Genomic DNA, 20,454 nt, shown 5'->3' on the forward strand with positions numbered 1-20,454 from the left:
GATTTGAACCCATAATTCCCATTTGAGCACCGCAGACCATCTAACCGCATTATAGTCTGTTTTTTTAATATTCCATCAATACACTAGTATAATGGAAGGTTTATGAATACATACAATACCATACCATATCAGGTTACATTGCATTATGTTCAGGGTTGAAGCAAAAACTACTGTCATTATTCATATTTCAGCAGAACAGAAGGGAACATTAGTTTCTATCGAATCACTTATTCATACAGCACAGGCCGAGCAGACAGCTGTCCGGTGGTTGAAGGTGAGGAGTAGTTAATGGTGTTTAGTGTCCTGCTGAGAAGACAGACCCACATCAACCCGTCTGTTAGATCCTGGATGAGTCTCACAGCCCCGGCCCTGCAGATGGCAGACCGTGCGTGTGAATGTGTTGACTCTAAAAGCGTGCCGTTTATTTTGAGAAGCGCAGCTCGAGCGTCGTCAGGCGCTGAACTTTTTGAGTCGCCACTAAAGTAAAGTGTCGAGTCCTTCATCTTGAAAGCGGCACATTTGCCGCTTTCCGTTTGGCCTGAATGCGGCTCTCAATCCCGACTCAACTCTCACGGTCCCAGAGGTCGTATTTGCCGGCGCTCGCATCAATCTAATGTTCACGCTTTCATCTCCAAACCGCAGACATGGCAGCAGTCAAGAGCTGCTCTTGGAGCTTGTCTTGTAAGCACAAGGCCAAAGCCACTTGAAGTGCTTGTGGGGTTCGGCGGACACGACCAAAGCCACACGCGCAAAACTTGTGTGGTTTCTAATTTTACCAAGAATTATTTTTAGGTTTACATTTATTGTTTTCATTAAGAAGGTAGATCATTATTAACTTTATTGAAACTATGTTTTTATATAAATATGCTATGCCCTTAGTTATACTTTGTCCTTTTAATGTAACAGCTGTCCTAACTAAGGAAGCAATAACCTACAAATGGCCAATATGTAAAAGAAAAAAAATTGTACACATCCATGCATATTAAATAATATTTTTATATGTTTTATATGTAATAAACCAAATTTTAAAAATTATATAATTATAAAAATTAAAAAATTATATATATATATATATATATATATATTTTTTTTTAATGTATATATTATTTATATTTTATTATAAGAAACGGTCTTATAATTAATTTTAGAACTTCGAATGAACTTTCCTGTAAATTTTTTTACTAATTCCTCAAATTTAGCACTAGGCCTATAGTGGATGATGATTATATAAAATATGAAAATATGTGCAAATAAGTATATCCACAATTGAGTATGCGATATTGGCCAGTTCTGAAAAAAAAATGTGTACGTTCCTTGGTATGCATGTCTAAAAAGAATCATTCAGAAACAACCATTTGTGTGGGACTCACAGATCACTATTATAAATCTTGGTTCGGATATTTCATATTTCCGGGCTAACAATCTATCAAATGTCTCTTTAAAAGTGCTATTATTGTACTTTAGGTTGGTCTTGTGTAGGTTGTTGGCGGAGTGTGCTTTTATTTCTGCCGTATTTCTTTGACCGAGAAAACGCTCCTCTGTCATAATCTTCATGCTTTTGTGTGGTAACTGTCTAAAATGGTCCATTCTCCTCCAGGAATTGAGGTTTCCTTTCCCTGATGGGTGAGAGGACGGCTAATTTAACTAGGCCGAAATCTGATCACAAGCTGAGGGAAAACACTTAAAAGCAGGGCACTTTTAGGTCAGGCGGGGAGTATAATTACGGTTTAGGGGTCACGGCAGAGATGCAGGGAGCGGGGCATGAGAAAACTAAGGACAGACCTTTTCAGTATTTACAAAAGATCTCAGTGTGTGCGAATGAATTTGATGAAATGCGTCTGTTTGAGTCGCGGGTAAAAGGACTGTGCTGCTTTGTCCCGGGCGCTCAGAAGATAATAGTGTGTGTGTTTCTTTATTTTCCCTGTCTGACTAAACGAGAAGCTTTAACTGTGTTCTCTTTCTTTCTGATCATGGCCGAATCCTAAAGTGTCTTCCTATATGTTGGGTACTCTGTTCTCACTTTGACCCGGTGTGCGTGTTATTTTGGTCTTTTTTTTGATCACGTAAAAATTGGAGGAATTACTTTGAACAACTTCATTCAAATTGTCACAAGAAATTACAAATAACAATGTGGAATTTTGATATAAGTGTTTTATTTAAATGTCTTTTGAAATGTCTATGTCTTTTGAATTAAACTATAGCTGATATTATCACTAATAAGCAGGATGAAAGCAGAGAGCTGGATATTCATTTCCCATAAAGCACCTCTCCTGAGCTGTAATAGATCTATTCACCCCAGATACAATGACTGTCCTAGTTCTGGTTAATGACTAACGTTGGTTTGTTCCTAAGTGGCTTAACACACATTAGACACACAATAAAAACAGTGTGTGTGACAATACACGGTTAAAACACTGAGCATCAATATAATACAAAACTCTCAAGTGTTGGGGAACCTGTTTTTTTATTAACTAATCTATATGTAAAAATGCTCCCTCCTGTAATCCGTCTCCTGGCATTTGATATGACAGATATTAATGAATATAAACATATTTTGTCTATATTAATCATTTTTGACTGGGGACATTTTTGACTAGACATGGCTGAATGACCTTTTAATGCACAGTACAGTTGGGAACTGACATATTTAGACTATTTTTATTTTCATTTGTGCAAGCATTTCCGCTTCAAGTGATGCATCAGAGTTTCACATCAAATGTTTGATGCATGCATATAAGATGAATGAAGGAGGGCGCTCTCTGTTACCATGACGATGTCATTGATTCGCTCCTCACCTCAACTTGACTCTCCTCGTTATAATGCTTGACCTCCAGAATCAATCACCGCTCATTCACTTTCATCAGCCAGAGACATTCATTATTTCACCATACTGCATAATCTCAGTTATGTATTTTAGTAGTGGGCAAAAAATAACTGAAGCAATTAATCCTAGAATTATTATGGCACATGGAAAACAAGAAATGTCACTTAAAAATTTAAATAAAATAAAATTATAGTAAAAACAGGAATATTTCGATTTTTTTTACATTTAAAAATTTTTACTTAAAAAAATTTTTTTATGACGATAAAACTTAATTCCTGAGTCTAACGTGATCCTTTGGAAAATCATTCTAATATGCTGACTTACAGCTTACAAAACATTTCTAATTATTAAAGTTCAAAATTATATTTTTTCAGTATTTTTAAGCCGTGCAAGTCTAAAGCAATGTCAGTTTTGATCATTTTAATGCATCCTTGCGAAATTAAAGTCTGATTTCGAATAAAAAAATATTACTGACACGAAAACTTTTGGTTGATATAGCAAAAAATAAATAAGTAAAAATATAAATAAAATAATTTATTTTAAAATTTTATTTTAAAATTTTATGTAATTTATTTTTATTTAATTTATTTATTTATATTATTTATTTAAAATTTATTTTATTGTAAAAAAATAAGTAAATAATTAAATGTAAAAAAATAAATAAATAACAAGAGAAAAATATATCTTCAGGTTTTGTTTTTTTTGTTTATTGTTGTTTTTTACATTTTTGCTATCACACCATAGGACACATTCATACGCCGACTACCCATAGAATTGAAGAATAAACTGAAGAGCGGATCCAGGACATACAGATGGATTTCAGGCGCACAGTTCTTGCTGAAATACCAGGTCCAGCAAACGGACCCTCTTGACTGTGAGATAATGAACGTTAAGGTCAAGTTGGAGTGACCTGGAAAGCTTAGCTGAAGAAAAGAATGCATTTGCTTTTGAAATTGAATTTGTAGGGCGCTTACGAAAAGAGGGGCATAAATAAATGAGGCGTCTGTGCCGTGTGCGTTATTAGATTACGGTTTAATCTAGACACTCCAGAGGAGAATTACTCACTTTACACCAGATCAGGGCCAGGCCGACACAACACAGATGGCGCAAGAGAAGAACTTTCAAATTTTAATAGGGTGAAAGCACCGCATATTTGCGCATACGCTTCTGTTTAACGTACAGTTTTATGTATCCGAGTGAGCTTGTCGGGTCTTGACGCGAGGGTCCCGTATGATCTACTGCAATGGGCTTGATCTTAGCTTTTGAAACTTGCTGGACGTGTTTGTTTTGGAGCGTGAGCTGAAGTTAAAGGGGGATGGTTTGTGGAGCATCCGTCACCCTTCTCAGCACCCCGACACACACATTCTTGGTTGTTGTCAGCACCTCTCGAGTAGCTGTCAGACCTCCCACACGCTCCGCTCCTCTCTGTGCATGCGCGTGTGTGTTTGCTTAAGAGTGTGGACGTATGCATTCTGTACGTTTGTGTGAAAAAAAAAGAAGACTCCTTTTAAGTTAACCTTTAGAGAGCGTCGGCATCGGAAAGAAAATAAGCACTAATCTGGTTGCATAAAAGTTTGTTGTAATTCGGGTCGGTCGTCAGATGTTAGGCGAAAGTAATTGTGAAAGATTTGTTTGAAACTTAAGGAAATTAAGCAAAAAAAAGAATCATCGTTTTTTAGTTTTAATAAATTGCGATTATATTTATTATTTATTTATTTATTATATTATAAGAATCCCTTTACACCGAAATATGGTTAAATAAACTAAAACTAAAGTACTAATTATATATGCATTGAAATTCTGACTAATTATTACTTAAAATGATGACTATTTGAGTATTTTTTTGAGAATTTCTGTTTATTTAAAATAATGGTTACAAATTATTATTGTAATACTTAGAATAAAGTGTCCATACGAACGTTTAACGGTATTTTTTATTCGAATTACGATTAGGATTACATTTTATTTAATGTAGTACTACCTCAACAGTAATCCTGTACTCTTTTTGAATGATTAGAAATATTAAATTATAATTCAAGTTATATTAGCAGTGTTTTTGTTATGTTAGGATTATTTGCTAATTCAAATTAAATCATATATAATTTAATAAATATAATTTAAATATATTGTATTTCCAACAGAATGCCTAAGTATTTTTATTCCATTAGTATAGTTTAGGATTATTTGCAAGTTATGATACAAATTTTATTTTATTTTATTTTATTTTATTTTATTTTATTGATTTATTTAAGCAGTCATAATCTGATATGTGTGGGTCTCAGCATTTGACACTCAGCGTGACACATAGAGAGAGGTATATCTTAAGCAAAGGTTTCTCAGCGATGCACCAGAATGCATTTCGCCGCTAAAATTATCCCCCCACAGCGCCGACTTGATTACAGGCACGAATGTGGCGGGCCGTTCTCAGCGCTTCGGTGTTTACGAGCTCTCTTCACCTGTAAGAGCAGAATGGCTCTGAACGTGAGGATGTACATCCCGGAGAGACGCCGCAGCAGGTCGTCCTGCGATCACTACAAATCGGTAAGACCTTTCTGCTCGGGAGAGAAGGCTATTCCTGCTGATATCTGTAGGCAAGCAGCGGGACGGGGTATTTATACTGCAGCAGGTATAGATACGGTCCAGACTTGCTGCGCTGTTTACTGCAAGCTGAGCTGAATCTCTTTTGAGATGTTTGTCAGTTGATTGAGGTTGAGATTAGCTTCATGTGTGGGATTATGGAGATGGCACCTTCAGCTAAATGAAAAAAAGCAACAAATGGCACTTATTTAAGACCGGTCAAGTTTCAGTAATGCTTTTATTTGTTGCAGTAATTACGTTTATATATACTTTTTTTTGCTTCTTATATATTTCTGGTTCCATTGCAATGTTATTGCAAAGAAAAACAAACGGCTGTCTTCAAAATCAAGTCTTCAGGTAAATTCTTAAATTAAAAAAATCACCATGAATGCATTGGAAGTTGGAGATGAAAGTAATTTTAGACGTCGGAGACTATCGAGTGCATATTTATTTAATATAGACATAGATGTGGACTACTTGTGTCTCTTCGTTTGCTTATAATTCTAATACTTATTCTAGAATCTTTTTAGAATGTGAGTGGTTAAATATTTCGCTGCTTTGTTAAACTATATTTAAGTTTTATTAAAAATTTTCATATTTATTTATTTGAATACCGTAAATATTCTAAAATAATATTTATATGAATGAAATATTATTTATATTAAATTTATATTAATTTATAAGATATTTTAACTTAATTGTTTTATATAATAATTAAAATATTAATTTATTCCTGTGATGCTGATTTAGTGCTCAAGAAGCATTTTTTAAAATTTATTTATTAGCAATATACATTTTTTAAATAACATTTTAAATGTCTTCTCTTGCACTTTTGATCGAGTTATATAGGCCTACTTCAACCAGAAATAATAACTCTGTCAGCATTTGCATAGAAAAAAAAAAAGACTGAAAGCAATGGAGACCAGAAATGGTTTAATTACTCATCTTAAAAACATATTTTATGTTCAGCAGGAAAGCATGAGGGTGAGTATGGTCATTTTTAGCGAACTAAATGTGTTTCCTGCCGAAAAAATGATCAGTTTCTTTACTTAATTTACAGTAGCGTATGAAATGCATGCTTGTCTAGAGCAGTTGTTTGACCTCACGTTCACCTCAGTAAACGATCTTTTGTAATTACCTTAAAGAGACGTATTATTTAAAACCTCTCTGGTGAGCCTGAATGGAAGTTGTGTAGCTTCCGCCTGTGGGAACAGTTCTGTGTCTGTGACTAACACGAACAGCCCTGTGATTAGCGCTTGACACGAGAGCCTTTGTAGTGGAACGGCGTTGTACCTCCCCGCTTCGAGCTCAAAGACGAGTCCAAGAGACAGCTGTGGCTAAATAGTTCGAAAGTTACCACACTCGGGAACTGCCGTTTGATATTCCCCGTCTTACTCACACAGGTAGTTAAACAGCAAATGCGTGCAAAAGCCACCTGTTCGAATCACCAGAGTTGTTCGGTGACAGATCGCCGCTAAAAGCACGTCTGAACTGCTCATGAGAAGAGCTCGTCCTCGGGTCAAGACCGGACCGTACGGAGCCACGGGCTCGGAAGTGTGCAGACGCACTAGATGCTGGTTTGACAGCCACGCAACAAAGCTGGATTTGTATGGGGGTGGATTTGTGAGCGCTGCTTTTGTGCGTGCGAGAGATGAGGGATTGTCACAGTGTTCCTGCAGCAGTGGGACCGAAGCATCATGTTTCAGTGACTCAGAATATAAAGGTCGGTGTATTTCACAGCGTGACTCATCGTAAGGGCTGATTCAAATGGCTTGTATGGGGATGTTTGGGAGTAAGTTTTTGATGGCCCGATGGAGGATGTTATGAACGCTACTTTCACGGTTACCTTCATAAAGTCAGTTTTAGACATTAATTTACTTACTATACGCATAAAGAAATACATAAAAGCCTACTTTGAACAAATACAATAAGGTTTAAAAGTTTATGGACTGTAATTTTTTTGGAAAGAAGTCTCTTATGTTTATCATGGCTGCATTTATTTCATAAAATATATATAAAATTATATATATATATATATATATATATATATATATATATATATATATATATATAAATATATATATATATATATATATATATATAAATATATATATATATATATATATATATAGATATATAAAATATTATAAAATCATGATATTAAAAATTAAAAATATTAAAGTCAAATCAGTAGTAAAGAAAAGCTGTTTAATACTTCAATATTGTTCAATACTAAATACTTTTTAGTGATATACATGCCAAAATTGTATCATTCAGTCCAACATTTAAAAAAAAAAAGCACTCTTACTGCATCTTTAAAGCATTGTTATATTGATACGGTTGTATGAAATGAATACTTAACATAAACTGAATGCAATACATGCACTTAATTTGTACCTTGACCAAAAGTTCTTATGACATTAATAGCTATTTTAGCTTTTACGTGGTAGTGACAGGTTCAGTCTGACAGACTGAGTGCTGTCTGTAATTTTTTTTAGCGTTACTTTGGTCTTTTGTTGCTTGAAGGCATGTTTACCCTCACCTTCACTGTCTTCACCTCACCTTTAATTACAGCTGACTCATTTAACCCACAAACCTTCAAAGCGTGAGCTGGATTTGTACATTTCTCCACTGACTTTGGTCATTGCTCTCCATAATTATATGGGCTTTGTGTGCCGTTTTAAGTCCAGATGACTCCAGCGAGAGCGATCGAGAGAGAGAGCGTGTGTTTATTTTGATGGCACGGGGACTCAGGGTGCACCTGTTTTTCCCATCCAGAAAACTGATTCCTCACATGAGTAACACTGCAATAATACACTCAGGCTTTATTTACTCATCAAACACACAACACAAGCTCTTCAACCCCCACGTGGGAATGTGTTTGACCACCGCCCGGTCTTTGATTAATGCGTGTAAAGCCTCCAAAACGGCACAAGACCTTCGATTTATGTAAATTGCGGTTTATGAAATGTTGCACAGGCCATTATTTCGATTGTGATATTAAAGTCAAATGGGAAAATACCATGGTATTCATATGCACCAAAGTTCAAAGAGTAGCCTGCGCTGTATGCAAGCTGCAAAAATAACAGGCTACATTCAGGCCATAATATAGCATGGCCGTGTTTGTGTTGATGAATGTTCTTACATGCTTGAATTAAGTGTAAAGACGTGTTTTGTGTTCCAAAATAAAATAACCTGACGCTTTGAATGCTTGTCGCCGCTTTTCTTTACTTGCAAGGGGACGCGGGAATGTTTTTGGACGGACCCGCTCCAAACAGCAAACAACACATGACTCCTTTCAACCCCATTCAGAGGTTTAATTTAAGCTCCCTCGGGGTCTCCCTCCTCCTGCCCCGGCGAAGGGGCTTTTCTGTGATGTCAGACGGGAGCATTTGAGCGTTATTGGTGCTGAATAACTTGAATAAGGCACAATGGAGCGGATTTGAATAGAGCGCGAGGGACGCGGCGCTCAGTCCTCGCGCAGTCGCGCCCGCGTGAATATCGCCAGTAATAGTTGTGTGAAACTTTTTTTTTTTTTTTTTTTTTTGACGGACGGATTTACAGCGGCTCTCTCTCTCCTTTCGCTTTGACAGATCTACACGGACTGGGCGAACCACTACTTGGCCAAATCGGGACACAAGCGGCTGATTAAAGACCTGCAGCAGGATGTGAGCGACGGCGTGCTGCTGGCCGAGATCATCCAGGTTATCGGTGAGCGATTCACTCTCTCCAAAACAGACATCAAGAGTCGATCGATGACTTTCTGCGCAAGGTGTACACGGGTCGTCCCGGTTCGGCGTAGGCGTCAGATTAGAGTCACAAAAGCGATTTTATTTACGCAGAAAGCATGCTAGATGCAAATGAATAACTTTGCGAAAATAAAATGTGAAATAATGTTCCACCTTCAACGCATGCACGGTGAAGCAACGTACTTATTCTGACCCGTGCTTGTTAAAATGCATTGAAGAAAATGAGTGGCTGTACTGCATTTCATTGCATTTAAAATTATTAAAAGCTTCTTGCTGACAAACGGGTGAAGCCTAGTGTCTGGAGGATATTGGTTTTTAAAGGTTTAAAAATGACAACTAATTGTTTTTTGTGGGCTGCATTGTCATAATTAAATGTCCTCTAATGATTTCTGTATTAAATATGCCTGACAAGATGTTTTGTTTTAAACTCTGTTTTTAGTGAATTTAAAAATGCATGATAGTCATTTTTTTTGTCTTCAAATTGCAATTAAAGTTGAACAGGACATTCCCACATAGTCAGAAATAATATAAAAACATAATTTGCAAAGTAAAATATATATATATATATATATATATATATATATATATATATATATATATATATATATATATATATATATATATATTAAATTTATGGTCTAACTTTATATTAGATGGCCTTAACTACTGCATACTTAAATTAAAATTAATAATTTGGTACAATGCACTTATTGCGTACAACAATTGTGTACATTATTTACATCTGTAATGAATTTCTGTAATTACATGTATATTTACACTGTTGACCCATCCATTACACCTTAACCCACACTTCAACCTACCCATACTACCTTACTTTTCCCATATGTGTTCTGCAATGTAATATGACCACAATAAGTACATTGCACTAGTTAAGGCCACCTAATATAAAGTGTGACCGAATGTATTATAATTGACATATGTTTATTAAATGTAACTTTATAACTTTTCACAACTACTTTGTAAATGATAATGCATGCATGCATTCATTCATTCATTCATTCATTCATTCAAAACAGCAATCCTATTTTGTGCAGCATCTTTAGGTCACTAACATTTTAACAGTGATTATTTTGTTACGGCAGACTATTAACTACCTCAAGGCTGTGTGATCTCTTGTAGATACACCCAGTTGTAATAAGGAACATTTAATGTTTTAATAATATTTACGTACTTTGGAATGCCTAGTAAAAAAATCAATCCCTGTCAGCAGCTCTTTCCATGGACATGTAACGTTTTGCATTACCTCTGTCCTCTTTAAATATGTTGTAAGAGCCGAAAAAGCATTTGGTTACTTAAGAGCAGAAAGCACTGGGGTGAAGCGGTTTTAAATGACTCATCACTGTTGTCATCCCACTTTGTCCTTCTGTGTCTTCTGCATCTCAAGGGAATCACACACTGGCCGGTTGAAGCTGAAATCTGACCTGCCCTGTCTGACAGACACAAATGCTGCATGCAACCAGTGACATACTTCGCATATTTAGTTATTTCTGTTAATGAGGACCGATGGCCTAAAGTTTTGAAAATAAATGTTGACATAGGAACGTGCTTGAATTGGTGACAATAAGACATTACATACAGGGGCCCCAAAAAGTGACCTTTGTACTAAATAATCATTAACTGACACATGATGTGGTAAATAAAAAAAAATGTGGTCAAATAAATAATAATAATAATAATAATAGTAAAAATATCACAAATGTTTTAAAAGTTTTAGAATTGGTCAAGAAATTAGTTTGATCATTTTTGATGTCTAATACAGTGCAATTACAGTAATGCATTTTTATTCGTGGCTTATTTTACGTAACTTGCAAACAAAAATGCAATTATGGGAGCTTGTTATATATTATAACATTGTTATATATATATTCTTATGACTTTTCATCTTACAGTTCTGACAAATTGTAAACCAATAACTTTTTTCGTTAAATTCTGATTTTACATCTAAGTTTTTTTCTCCACAGAATAAAAATATTTCTTATCTCTCTATTCAGACTTTTCTCTCTTCAGAATGGCGGGTTTAATATGTTTTCCCTTCTTATGACGTGCAGATTTGAGAGACTGGATTGTCAGATAAACTCAGAGCTGTGAGTCTATATCTTTTTTTTTATGAGGCTTTCATCTGAAATAGCATTATAAAATAATCAAATCCAAATAATTTGGAAGAAATGGCCACCCAGACGTCCTCCACTGAGACGGCCCGTCTGTCCTCCAGCTTACTCACCTGACGTCTTACACATTCCTGACACGTTTTTCCCCCAGCGCAGGAGGTAAAGTGATTCCTGCAGGCGTGTAGCTGTCATTGCAGCCATGTGTGCAGTTGTCAGCTGTGAGTGAACGGCCCTGTTTCAGCTGCCGCGGGGTGGGGGACGGGCCGGGATGCAGGGTGGAGAGCGGTCACCCTCAGGAAAGCCCCAAAGCAGTCGCATCCCAGCAGGCCCTGCCGCAGTTGCTCAAACTGGATCTAGTTTCCACTTTAGGGGTCAAAAATATGTCCGGCACAGACTCAGAAAGGACGCGCTGCACTTGAGGCTAACCTTTAGGAAAACCTCTCACTTGATTTCTTTTTTTTTAGCAATTAACATCTGCATTTCTCTCTCTTTTTCGGATACCACAGCAAATGAGAAGATTGAGGACATTAATGGATGCCCCAAGAGTCGTTCTCAGATGGTAAGAACTTTTACAATTAGTGCTTTTGATGTTTTCATATATACCTTTAAGGTAATATGTACCATTCAGAGTTAAATAATATACAAGCATGTGTCTTTTTAGTTTTTTTTTTTTCCCCCTCAGGATACTGCCTTTTTTTCCCTAAGAGTGTAATACTTTAGATTCTCACCGATGTTGCCAGCAGGCTTATGGATATGCACTTTAATACTGTTATTTTTGCTTCTCTTGCGGTCTCTCTTTATAAACATCTGGTTTAGGGGGGGTAGTTTGGCTGAAACTTTAAAAAACTCTCAAAACCATCAGTAAATGTGTAGGTTTGGAGGAAGCGCAAGCCAGATTACAGACATAAAGAGCTATTTTAGCCAAGCCAGAGCTAAGCAAAACAAACCCTAGAAGGCTGAGTATCACACATGAACCAGGGGCAGCGGTTGGTTTTGACTTGTCTCGATTACAAAGGCAGCTGTCAAGCCTGATTGGACGCAACAAAGGAGTCATTTTCAAAGGGCTCGAGGTCTATACGTGCATTTTCTTGTTATTGGAGGTTTTGATTTGTAATGGTGGTCCGTTGAGGCATCGCTCTTGTTTTGACAGTGATGAAACCCAGCTGAAACCAGCGTATGTTGGGTTTGGAGGCTGCCGCGCCGCGTTCTTTGGACGGCTATAGCTTCAGTAGAAAGCTAATGCCGCTGCGCTTGATGAGGATGGGAATCCTGTGGAATTTAAATTCCAATGAATGATCCACGTATCTTGACAGTGCACATATAGATTCTTTTAGGACTTTTTAAAAATAAATATTTGGAGAAATAAACATGATGTATTATACAGTAAAATACAGTAAAACCATTATATTGCATTTTTATTTTATACAGTTTAAAATGAATGGAAATGGAAACCATTCCTGCGATAACGAAGCTGAATTTCATAAATCGTGAAATGATGCTGAATTGATGCTCAAGAAACATTTCTTATTATTATCAATATTGCTTCTTAGTGTTTTTGGGGAACCCATTATAGTTGTTCAGTATTGACTTACTTACGAACCCGAATAGAAATCTTCTGTAAGTTTATAAATGTCTTGACTCTTCTTTAATTAGTTACTAAAATTATGAATTTATATTCCAAACAAATAAATAAATATCTTAACGGTAGTGTAACATCATAATATTTTTGTAAGAGGTGGGTTTACAAAGATGAAAAAATATATATGGGGAAAAAAAAATAAAAATATATATATATATATATATAACATATACATATATATATAAAACTTTTCTAATTTTTTTAATAATGCCACTGATTGTAATAACAATATGCAGATTTAATTGCATAATAAAATAAAGACTTGCAGTTCACGTGAATTCAGTAAGCTTTCAGTAAATGGTTCCTGGTCCACAAAACGTGTCATAACTTTTCCATTGATGTATGGTTTGTTAGGATATATAGGACAGTATTTGACCGAGACACAAGCATTCGAATATTTGCAATCTTTTACTTAATATCCTATTAATAGCTATTATATATATATAATAGCGTAAAATAAATCTATATTTTTGACCCATACAATGCATTTTTGGCTATTGCTACAAACAAAACCCAGCGACTTAAGACTGGTTTTGCGGTCCAGGGTCACATATCGTGAAGATGATTCGTTCCCAATACTTTTCCTTATAAAATGAAGCTCTTCAGTTGAAGAACCCAGCCCTAATGCTTCGACCAGCTTCACAAAAAAAGTTTAGCTTGTAAACAGCTGGTCTTCTCAGATGTGAGAGGTAGATTAGGGGTTTGGGGTTAAGTTGAGTGGCAGGGGTCTGATTGTTCAACCACCGGAGCTGATCTCTCTCATTGCTATCTCTCGCTGACTTCCTCCTTCTCTGGCTCCATCATTTACCCCCGTCCCCTTAGCAGCAAATTGCACCGTAATTTACCACTTTTAGACACAGACAGCCTTTTGTGTTCCCGATTTCTTTATCTTTCTCTTTTCTTCGCGCACAGCTTTCCCTCGTTCGGTAGCTGCGTGAAAGCTCAGGTCTTCCGAATTTATTCTTCTTCTATAACTCAGCCGGCGGTGACTGTACAAGCGCACGTGTACTTGTACATCTCAGCAGGCATTCTGCACTCACGCAGTTTTTTTCTAAAGCCGTTTAAATTCCGGCGAGCGTGTTTGTTTGTGCGCGTCTTTAGCTCGGAAGCAAAGCGCCGCTGGAAGCAGGTGCAAGCGAAGCCATTATGCAAATATCATCATTGTGTGTTTTCATCGAGGAGCGGGAATTGCACAATCGCTCTGTGAATGGGCCTCTGGACATACAAGGGCTCGCCTCGATTAGCATAAAGATCCATCGGGCAGAGTAATATCGCTGTGACCGCTAATTGCTGACATGATACTTAACCTCAGCATTCAGTTGGGTAAATATGTAAACACATTAAGGTAATCAATGGAGGGGTTTTGGCTTGTGTTGTAAAACAGAGGAGCAGAATTTGAATGCGTTTGTCACAGTAACTTCGGAAAGTTATAATATGGATGCAGCTAAGCATATGTTAACTTTTATTGAACAGTGTTGAGTGTTTAGCATAAAATACGGTACACATTCCGGTCACGTCTATAAGATGGAATCGCACTCACATAATAAAGAATGGGTATTACATAAGAGCCTTGTTTAGGTTGACCACAAAAATCGTGGACCACTTCATTAGAGTTTGATTAATTTAAACAATCAAAACTAATAATTACATGTCGTTTGTGAGTATGCAGAAAGATATATTTTTTAATCGAAAAAAACATCTCTTATACTCACACAGGCTGCATTTATTTCATAAAAGAACATACTATTTGATTTTATAACCGTTTTTTTTATATATATATATATACCGCATGTGGAAATATAAATCATTCAGAAATCATTCTAACATGCTAATTTGGTCCTCAAAAAATCATATATAATTATTTTTTTCATATTGAAACAGTCATGCTGTTTTTTGTACCAAAAACACAGTTATTTCAGGATTACTTTATAAATAGAAAATTTCAAAAATGCGGCATTTATTTGTAAAATGTGCGCCTGTATCTGACTTTTGAATGATATATTTCTTTCCTTTAGTTTTGTTTTTGATTTGTTTGCTGTTATTTTCGGTCGAACCAATAATTTTTGGGGTCTCAAAAAATATGCGAATGTACATAATCAATATATTTTTGGTCAAACCCATCACTGCACTGTCAATAAATGTGAAGTGTTGTTCTATTGAAACAATATATGTGTTAGCCCTGGGTCTTTTGTGTTCATTTGATAGCTATTTTAGCAGTCTGGGCCAGCATCAGATTCTCCCCTTCACCTTTGGGACTGTTTTTACACCTGCTCGTTCCGTCCGATCCCTCTCGGATCGTCTCCTCCTCTTTAACCCACCAGCAGTGCGGTCAAAGCGCAAGATCGCAGCGTTTATGTCAGTGGCTGTTGACACAGGGCTGCTAAAACACACAGGAAATCTCGGTGTCGTAACTCTAAATCTCCTCCCCAGTGCTGCGTATTGACACAAAGATGGTCGCTTGAGCCGAGTCGTGCCTGGTCACGTGTCTGGTGGTAACTCTTAAACTCTGTCACAAAAGATCATAATCACAGAGATCGTATTGACAGGACATCTGCCTGTCTTTGTTTTCCACCTCGTCTAGTTAATATGTTCTTCTCGCGAAAGCTAATAGTTACAATATACAGCATTAACCACTTTCCTGAACAATCCTTTCATTTGTTTTGTTAGATAATAGGGCAAATTATAAGGGGAATGATTGGCATGTTAATCTAATTTGGTTGACTGTCAGTCATCGTGGGAGGTTTTTTTGTGTATGATTTGCGCTCTGGATTGAGAAGAAATCAAAACATTGGCCACATTCTTCTGTAGAGGCGTCCATCACTGCATTGTTTTCCTCCTCTTCTTTTAAACACTCTTTCTTTAATTTCTTTGTTGCAATTTAGTAGATAAGTGATGAAAATCAAGTTTGATGAGATTAATTGTTTTTTAACAAGTGGGTGCAAATGTTCAGTAATGTTCAAATAGTCAAGGGTCAGTAAGTTTTTTCCTGTATTAATATATCAAATTAAATATAAAAAGTTAATTAACAATTCATTTTATTAGTAATGATATTTATTAATATTATTGCTAACATTATTACTCATTATATTAGTAATTACATTTACAATATATTAAATGTTTTATTAATTAATAGTTGTTGTTTTTTTCAGTTTTTGATTATAAATGCAACCTTGGTGAGCAAGAGTAAAAGTAAAAGAGTAAAAAAAAAATTACCCACCCCCATAAACTTTTGAAAGGCATTGCATGCAAGAATAAAAGTCAGATTTATTTTATACGAAGTTGCATGACACTATGATAAAAAAAATATTTTTTTGCAAAGGACACGAATTAAAGTAGCTTTAATTTTCAGTGTTATGAATCACGATACACATTTCACCTATTGTTTTGACCTACAGAACAAGAAAACATACTTACATGAACAGTTTTGACCTTGGATAAAAAAAAAGACCTATTCTACTGATATTCCTGTGTGTCTTTTCATACAGTGTTTCATGTCAGTACATAAAGTTCTTGTCACATGACCAACTGACCTGTCAATCATCACCTTTAAATACATGCATTCCCTCTCTCTCTCCTCAACTCTAACCCGCTCTCACATAAACACTCTTACACACAAGGAGGAGTTTATTAGGGAACCAGTGGTGATGAAAAATATAATGACAGAGAGGGAAAAAACAACCAGAGGGAGAGATGGAGACAGATAATGAGAGAGACGGTGTGTGCGAGGGGTCTCATGTAGAAGGAATGTATCCGGTGCATGTTCACGTGTGTGTATATGAGCACGTTTATGTGCTGGAGACAGACAATAGTTGTGTGTGTGAAGCTGTTTGTTTAGCAGGCTGTCCCCGTCTCAAACACGATAGTATTCACTAAGGAGCAGATACACTCTTACAGACTCTCACAGGTAGCAGCGAGCCGAGATACAAATGAAGCGCTCTTTTTCAGGTACGGGCCTCTTGTTGGCTTGCTTCATTCGTTTTTTGACATAGGATGCACATGGAAGGAGGAGTAAGAACTAATGCTTTTATATAGTTATTTCCAGATAGAAATGTGCAAGTGTTGTGAGAAAAACACACAGCTGTGTAAATGAACAGTAAATATAATTTTAAGTAAATACAGTGTTTGCCTTCAGTATAATAGATGTTCATAATGTGAAATTTTCTGGAATATTTCAGACCGTACGTGTTCATATAACTTATATATTTGGAAGAAGCTTTAAAATTAAGCTCAAATATGCATTTTGTCTGTAGTATAGCATATATATATATATATATATATAAGTATATATGTATATATATATAATAGTATATATTATATAAATATATGCATTTTTTTTGTTAATATAAAAGCCTCTCCGATACGCCCATATATATATATATATATATATATATATATATATATATATATATATATATATATATATATATATATATATATATATATATATATATATATTGTGACATAATATCTGGTGTGGCATCAGGCCTCGGAGAGGCTTTATATTAACAAAAATAGTACAAAATAAAGTGTCCAGGGGAAAAGTGTCCAAATAAAAGGGGAAACTGGTGCCCTCGTTGTGCTTCTGGGATTGTGGAAGGTCAGGTAGTGTTCCAGGGGCAGGGTCCAGGTAAGGGGCGGAGTCCGGCGGTCGCACGCGCTCCCCTCTCCTGTTAAATTTTGCTTATTAGGCGGCATCTTCGCTTCTTTCTCCGGTCGTCAGAGATTTAGGGATTTTTTTTTTTCGGCATCCTGGCCCGTCAGCCGTATCCGGGTGCAGTCGTCGCCTGGACTGTGCGAAAGCTCCTTCAACCCTTCCTGGACCCACGAGGACACCAGCGTGCATGCACGGGGAAGAGACCGGTCTCGAGGAGAGGCGCGCAGGGCATTTAACGGCGGCGGTGACAAGGCTAAATCCCCTTCAGGTGTGCCTCGTCACACGCCGCCAGACCTGGCCAATACCACGCCCCTCCTCTCGAACACACCCACTCCCGTCGGGAGCCTGGTGAAGGGCGGCGAACAAAGGACGGGGTGATGGTGACAATAAAGAGGAGGGGCAGCCGACTCGTCACATTCCCCTCCCAAGCGTCAACCCCGTCAGGCGGTCGCCGCCCACGCAGGAGTGCTACCTTCCTCAACCAGGCTCCAGCAGTCGGAGTGGGCGGGGCAGGGATTCCTCTCCGGGCAACTCCCCTCTCGCACCGGGACAGAGAAACCGGGAATTAGTCGGAATGCTCAACCAGCCACCGGGTAAATGACAATAAGCAAGCGTCACTTACCCTTCCTGGTGGCTTTGTTCCTCCGTCCGGCATGGGTACCAGCGAGAGGGGATGACGTCATCAGATGTCGCCCCACTGTGCCGTCTAAGCTCCGCCTTGCCCGCATTCTCCACCACTGTGACGGGAGGAGCCAACGACAGACACAGTGGGCGTGGCGTCAGGCCTCGGAGAGGCTTTTTATATTAACAAAAATAGTACAAAATAAAGTGTCCAAGGGGAAAAGTGTCCAAATAAAAGGGGAAACTGGTGCCCTCGTTGTGCTTCTGGGATTGTGGAAGGTCAGGTAGTGTTCCAGGGGCAGGGTCCAGGTAGGGCGGAGTCCGGCGGTCGCACGCGCTCCCCTCTCCTGTTCGGGGGCGCGAGGGGCGGCGGCTTCTTCCGCGGCATCTCCGTCGCTTCTTTCCTCCATCGTCAGAGATTTAGGGATTTAACGGCTCGGCATCCTGGCCCGTCAGCCGTATCCGGGTGCAGTCGTCGCCTGGATAAACGCGCTTGTCTAGCGGCGGGACGATCACGCACCCTTCCTTGCATGCACGGGGAAGAGACCGGTCTCCCGAGGAGAGGCGCGCAGGGCATTCGCGGCGGCGGTGACAAGGCTAAATCCCCTTCAGGTGTGCCTCGTCACACGCCGCCAGACCTGGCCAATACCACGCCCCTCCTCTCGAACACACCCACTCCCGTCGGGAGCCTGGTGAAGGGCGGCGAACAAAGGACGGGGTGATGGTGACAATAAAGAGGAGGGGCAGCCGACTCGTCACAATATATATATATATATTACATAATATCTGGTCGTTTTAAACAGTTACCAATACCCCAATACCTGTGTCAATAAATTTTGTTTATTAGGCAAGATTAACTTGTCAACATGCATTTTTTTATTTTTTTACAAAAATAACGTCTAATATCGTGTAAAATGAAGTGTTTATTTCACCGAATGCAATTTTTCTTGAAATTGTAGTGCTATAATTGTATTTAAACTAGTGCTGTCGAATGATTCGTCACAATTGACCACATCCAAAATCAAAAGCATCTGTTTACATAATACATATGCGCATACCATGTATATATATTTTTATATATAAATGTATAAATATTTTTTAAATGCATACTTACTGTGTGTGTGTACACTGTATCGATATAATATACATATCAAAAACCTTTATTTTGGAAACGATTCATTATTTTAAATACAATTAAAACACTACAGAGTGCAAATACAAGGATAACATATAACTTTTAAATGTAAAATTGTATTTTGCTTCATTTTAAATAAAATATATAGTAGACGTTTTATCAGCCTGTCTGGATTGGCATCGGCCTTATTATGAAAAACAATGTATTGGTCAACAACTAGTGTTCACAAATACATTTCTGTGGCTGTGCTTGTGTTTGAATTTGGTTAAGTGCTTTTTTATGGCTCTGCAGTCAGTTGTTTGCTTTTATTCCAGTAGTTTCTGATTTCTGTCGACCCAGAGAGTTTTTAATGCAGCTATTCAGAGTGGTGTTTGCCGTCTTGCATGACCTACAGCCCAACAATCAGAGAAGACAATGTTGTTATGTTAGAGCTAAATTACCCCACACCCCATTTCTTAATGCATTCATATTGACTTCATATAATATTATGCCTTGTAATTCAATTCACAGAGAGAAAGAGGATATGGATTCATTTCAACTCCTCTCCTTCTGAGATATTTTTTTATTTAGAAACATTATTTTTAGTCCTGGATGTCTGGGACGTGGTTCCTTCAAAGGAATCTAGAGCAGATTCTTTCCTCACGTGTCTGTATCTCCCTTGACCCTTAAGGCCAGCAACTGTTGGCTGCCAGCAACTGGGATAGAGTCGGTGAAGCTAAAATGCGTTGCCATGGCTGACATAACTCACACTTGTGCTGACTAACCCGTGGCAGATGACCAGCTCTTTAATGCAAAACGTGGGCAACAAATCAAAGCAATGCTCTATTAATTATGCAGTGGCCCCAAAAAATATTGGGGGAACAGAGGAGCCACTGTTAAAAATGTATGAATTTCACAGCATAACAAAAAAAATCAAAGCGAGTGACTTCTGCAAGCAAATGATTCTGGAGTTTCGGTAGCAGCATCTTTTTAATGAAGTTCCTGGATGTTTCGAAATGAGAAAATGCGTTTGCTAGTGAAAAATATATATCAAAAGAAGCAGGTTTTGTGTTTAAAAGTTTAAAACGTCTTTTTATTTTGTTATTTAATTTGATGATTTCCATACATTTTTAAGTGTACTGTAACC

At 37.4% G+C, this 20,454-nt stretch overlaps 1 protein-coding gene across 7 annotated transcripts in view; it reads left to right on the forward strand.

The window, feature by feature from the left end:
* nav2a (neuron navigator 2a) overlaps positions 1-20,454 on the forward strand; it is a 171,841-nt gene that overhangs the window by 98,306 nt on the left and 53,081 nt on the right. For all 7 annotated transcript variants that reach the window (XM_043243962.1, XM_043243963.1, XM_043243965.1 and 4 more), the window contains 2 exons: positions 8,995-9,112; positions 11,786-11,838. In XM_043243962.1, coding sequence (XP_043099897.1) covers positions 8,995-9,112; positions 11,786-11,838 — 171 coding nt within the window. The remainder of the gene's footprint in view (positions 1-8,994; positions 9,113-11,785; positions 11,839-20,454) is intronic.

This window comes from Puntigrus tetrazona, chromosome 7 (assembly GCF_018831695.1).
Source record: "Puntigrus tetrazona isolate hp1 chromosome 7, ASM1883169v1, whole genome shotgun sequence".
Taxonomy (NCBI): domain Eukaryota; kingdom Metazoa; phylum Chordata; class Actinopteri; order Cypriniformes; family Cyprinidae; genus Puntigrus; species Puntigrus tetrazona.